This window comes from Gadus morhua, chromosome 3, assembly GCF_902167405.1.
Source record: "Gadus morhua chromosome 3, gadMor3.0, whole genome shotgun sequence".
Classification (NCBI taxonomy): Eukaryota; Metazoa; Chordata; class Actinopteri; order Gadiformes; family Gadidae; genus Gadus; species Gadus morhua.
In genome coordinates this window covers 20,210,107-20,212,606 of record NC_044050.1, presented here as the reverse complement: position 1 = coordinate 20,212,606, position 2,500 = coordinate 20,210,107, and the positions used below count along the sequence as shown (strand labels likewise).

The window sequence follows — 2,500 nt, the reverse complement described above, 5'->3', positions numbered from 1 at the left end:
TACACACACACACACACACACACACACACACACACACACACACACACACACACACACACACACACACACACACACACACACACACACACACACACACAAACACCTTCGCACAGACCCTCACACATAAATACACATACACACAAACACATGGGACGATCCCCCCCACACACACAAAACGACACACTCAAAGTGAGATCAAGCCCCACGCAGACAACCTCAGTGACGCACTCGTCGCGTTTTAAAAGAACAAATCCAGAGGAATATTGGGGCGATTAAAAGGATGCGGAGCGGGTTCTGACTAAATGTCCTCCGCTCCGAGTGACTGCGGTGTAGCAGGTAGCGCACGCCGCGCGCAGAACAACCTAGCTAAGCCTCTGTCGGCTCCACTCAACGTCAGCGCACCTATGTGGAGACATCCCCCCCCCCCCCCCCCCCCCAGCGGTGGGCGTTCAGTCTGATTCGATTGGACGTGCAAGACGGAACGCGCGAGCGCACCGTCAGAAGGCTTCCTCTGATCACAACACAGAGGGCACGGCGGCGAGTGGGGCGGGGGGGGGGGGGGGGGGGGGGGGGTAGGTGGTGATGCACAGGAGAAGGGGGGGGGGGAGGGGGAGGTAGTCATGTTCATTTAAAAGGGCTCCGATTGCAGAATCGGTTCGGAGCTATTATAAGCGGGGGTCACTTTCAGGTGAGGCTAAAAATACCCTGCTTTACTGTGGTGTCTGGTGCCGCTGATGAGGAAGGCTGGGGGTCAAGCGGGGTAAGACAACACACAGGGAGATGGGGAGCCAGGCCTGAGCTGCGTGACGGAAGAACGTGAAGTGAAACCAACGTTGTTTACTTTGGCGTTCATTGGTATTGATTGTTTCATTTGATTTTGGCTTGCTTGGATGCCCAGCCGCAAGCGTCCTTTTTATATATTTCAACTCCCTGGGTCAAACTCTTAATGTTTTTTTTTTTATAGCACCCTTGAATTTCCATCGATGTAAAAGCATTTAAAGCACATTAACACCGGAGCAAAGCTAATTCTCTAAATTGCACAAAAAAACAGAAAGGAATCTAAATGATTCAGCAGGCGTGACCAATTTTCAGCCGCTGTGGTTTTTATTGCTTAGGATTTAAGCATTCTCTGGCTATGCTGGCCCGCGTGGGCCTTTGAAAATCAACCTGTTTCCTCTGGAAATTGCCTTAGTTAGTTTGAGCTGTCGAATGGGTTGATGTCGATGGCAGGTTGATGTGTCCCGCGCCCAAGTTCTAGACTCAACCCTCACCCTGTCTCTCTTTCTTATTCTCTCTTTTCCTCTTGTTTCTATGTCTCTCTACCTCTCTCGATCTCTGTGCCTCTCTCTCCCATTATACCTTTCCCGCTGTACCTTTCTTCATCTCTCTCCATTCACCTTCTTTAACGCTGCTGAATTTTCATCCTCTCTCTCTCTCTCTCTCTCTCTCTCTCTCTCTCTCACTCCCCTCTCCTCTTTACTTTCCTCTCTCTCTACCTATCTCTTTTTCTCTCTTTCTGTAACACTCTCCTCTCCCTCCTCTCTCCTCCTCTCTCTCTCCCTCTCTCTCCCTCTCTCTCTCCTCTCTCTCTCTCTCTCTCTCTCTCTCTCTCTCTCTCTCTCTCTCTCTCTCTCTCTCTCTCTCTCTCTCTCTCTCTCTCTCTCTCTCTCCCATCTCTAACTGTCTCTCCCCCCCTGTCTCTCCTCCAGTCCTGGGTGAGTTCACGGAGGAGGAGCAGAGGAGAACAGTGACTCAGGGCAAAGCAGCGGTCATCAGCCCCCCGGCACTCGCCTCCTACCCTTCCCCCCTGGTCACCTGGTACAGAGACGGCCACAAGATCAACCCCAGCGACCGCATGTGAGTGTCTTGCACCCACATGCACCCACACACACACACACGCACGCACGCACGCACGCACGCACGCACGCACGCACACACACACACACACACACACACACACACACACACACACACACACAGACAGACAATACACACTCACACAGACACACACACACACACACACACACACACACACACACACACACACACACACACACACACACACACACAGACAGACAATACACACACACACAGACACACACACACACACAAAAGACACACACAAACAATGCACACACACATAGACAATGCACAAACGCACACGCAACAAACACACACACACACACACACACATACACACTCAGACACGCACACACACAAACACACACACACACACACACACACACACACACGCACACACACACTTGCACACACACACACACACACACAGACACGCACGCACGCAACAAACACACACACACACACGCAACAACACACAAACACACACACGCAAATGCAAAAACCCAGGCAGTGTACACAGACACGCCCACACACATATGCACACACACATATCCACTCTAGACACGCACACACACACAATTGCACACATGCCAATTTATTTTTCGGTATTTACATATCGGGTGAATATGTAAATGTGCAT

At 51.1% G+C, this 2,500-nt stretch overlaps 1 protein-coding gene across 2 annotated transcripts in view; it reads left to right on the top strand.

Moving 5' to 3' along the window:
- Positions 1-2,500, top strand: part of sdk1a (sidekick cell adhesion molecule 1a) — a 255,428-nt gene that overhangs the window by 100,377 nt on the left and 152,551 nt on the right. For both annotated transcript variants that reach the window (XM_030350672.1, XM_030350671.1), the window contains exon 4: positions 1,710-1,857. In XM_030350672.1, the coding sequence (XP_030206532.1) occupies positions 1,710-1,857 (148 nt within the window). The remainder of the gene's footprint in view (positions 1-1,709; positions 1,858-2,500) is intronic.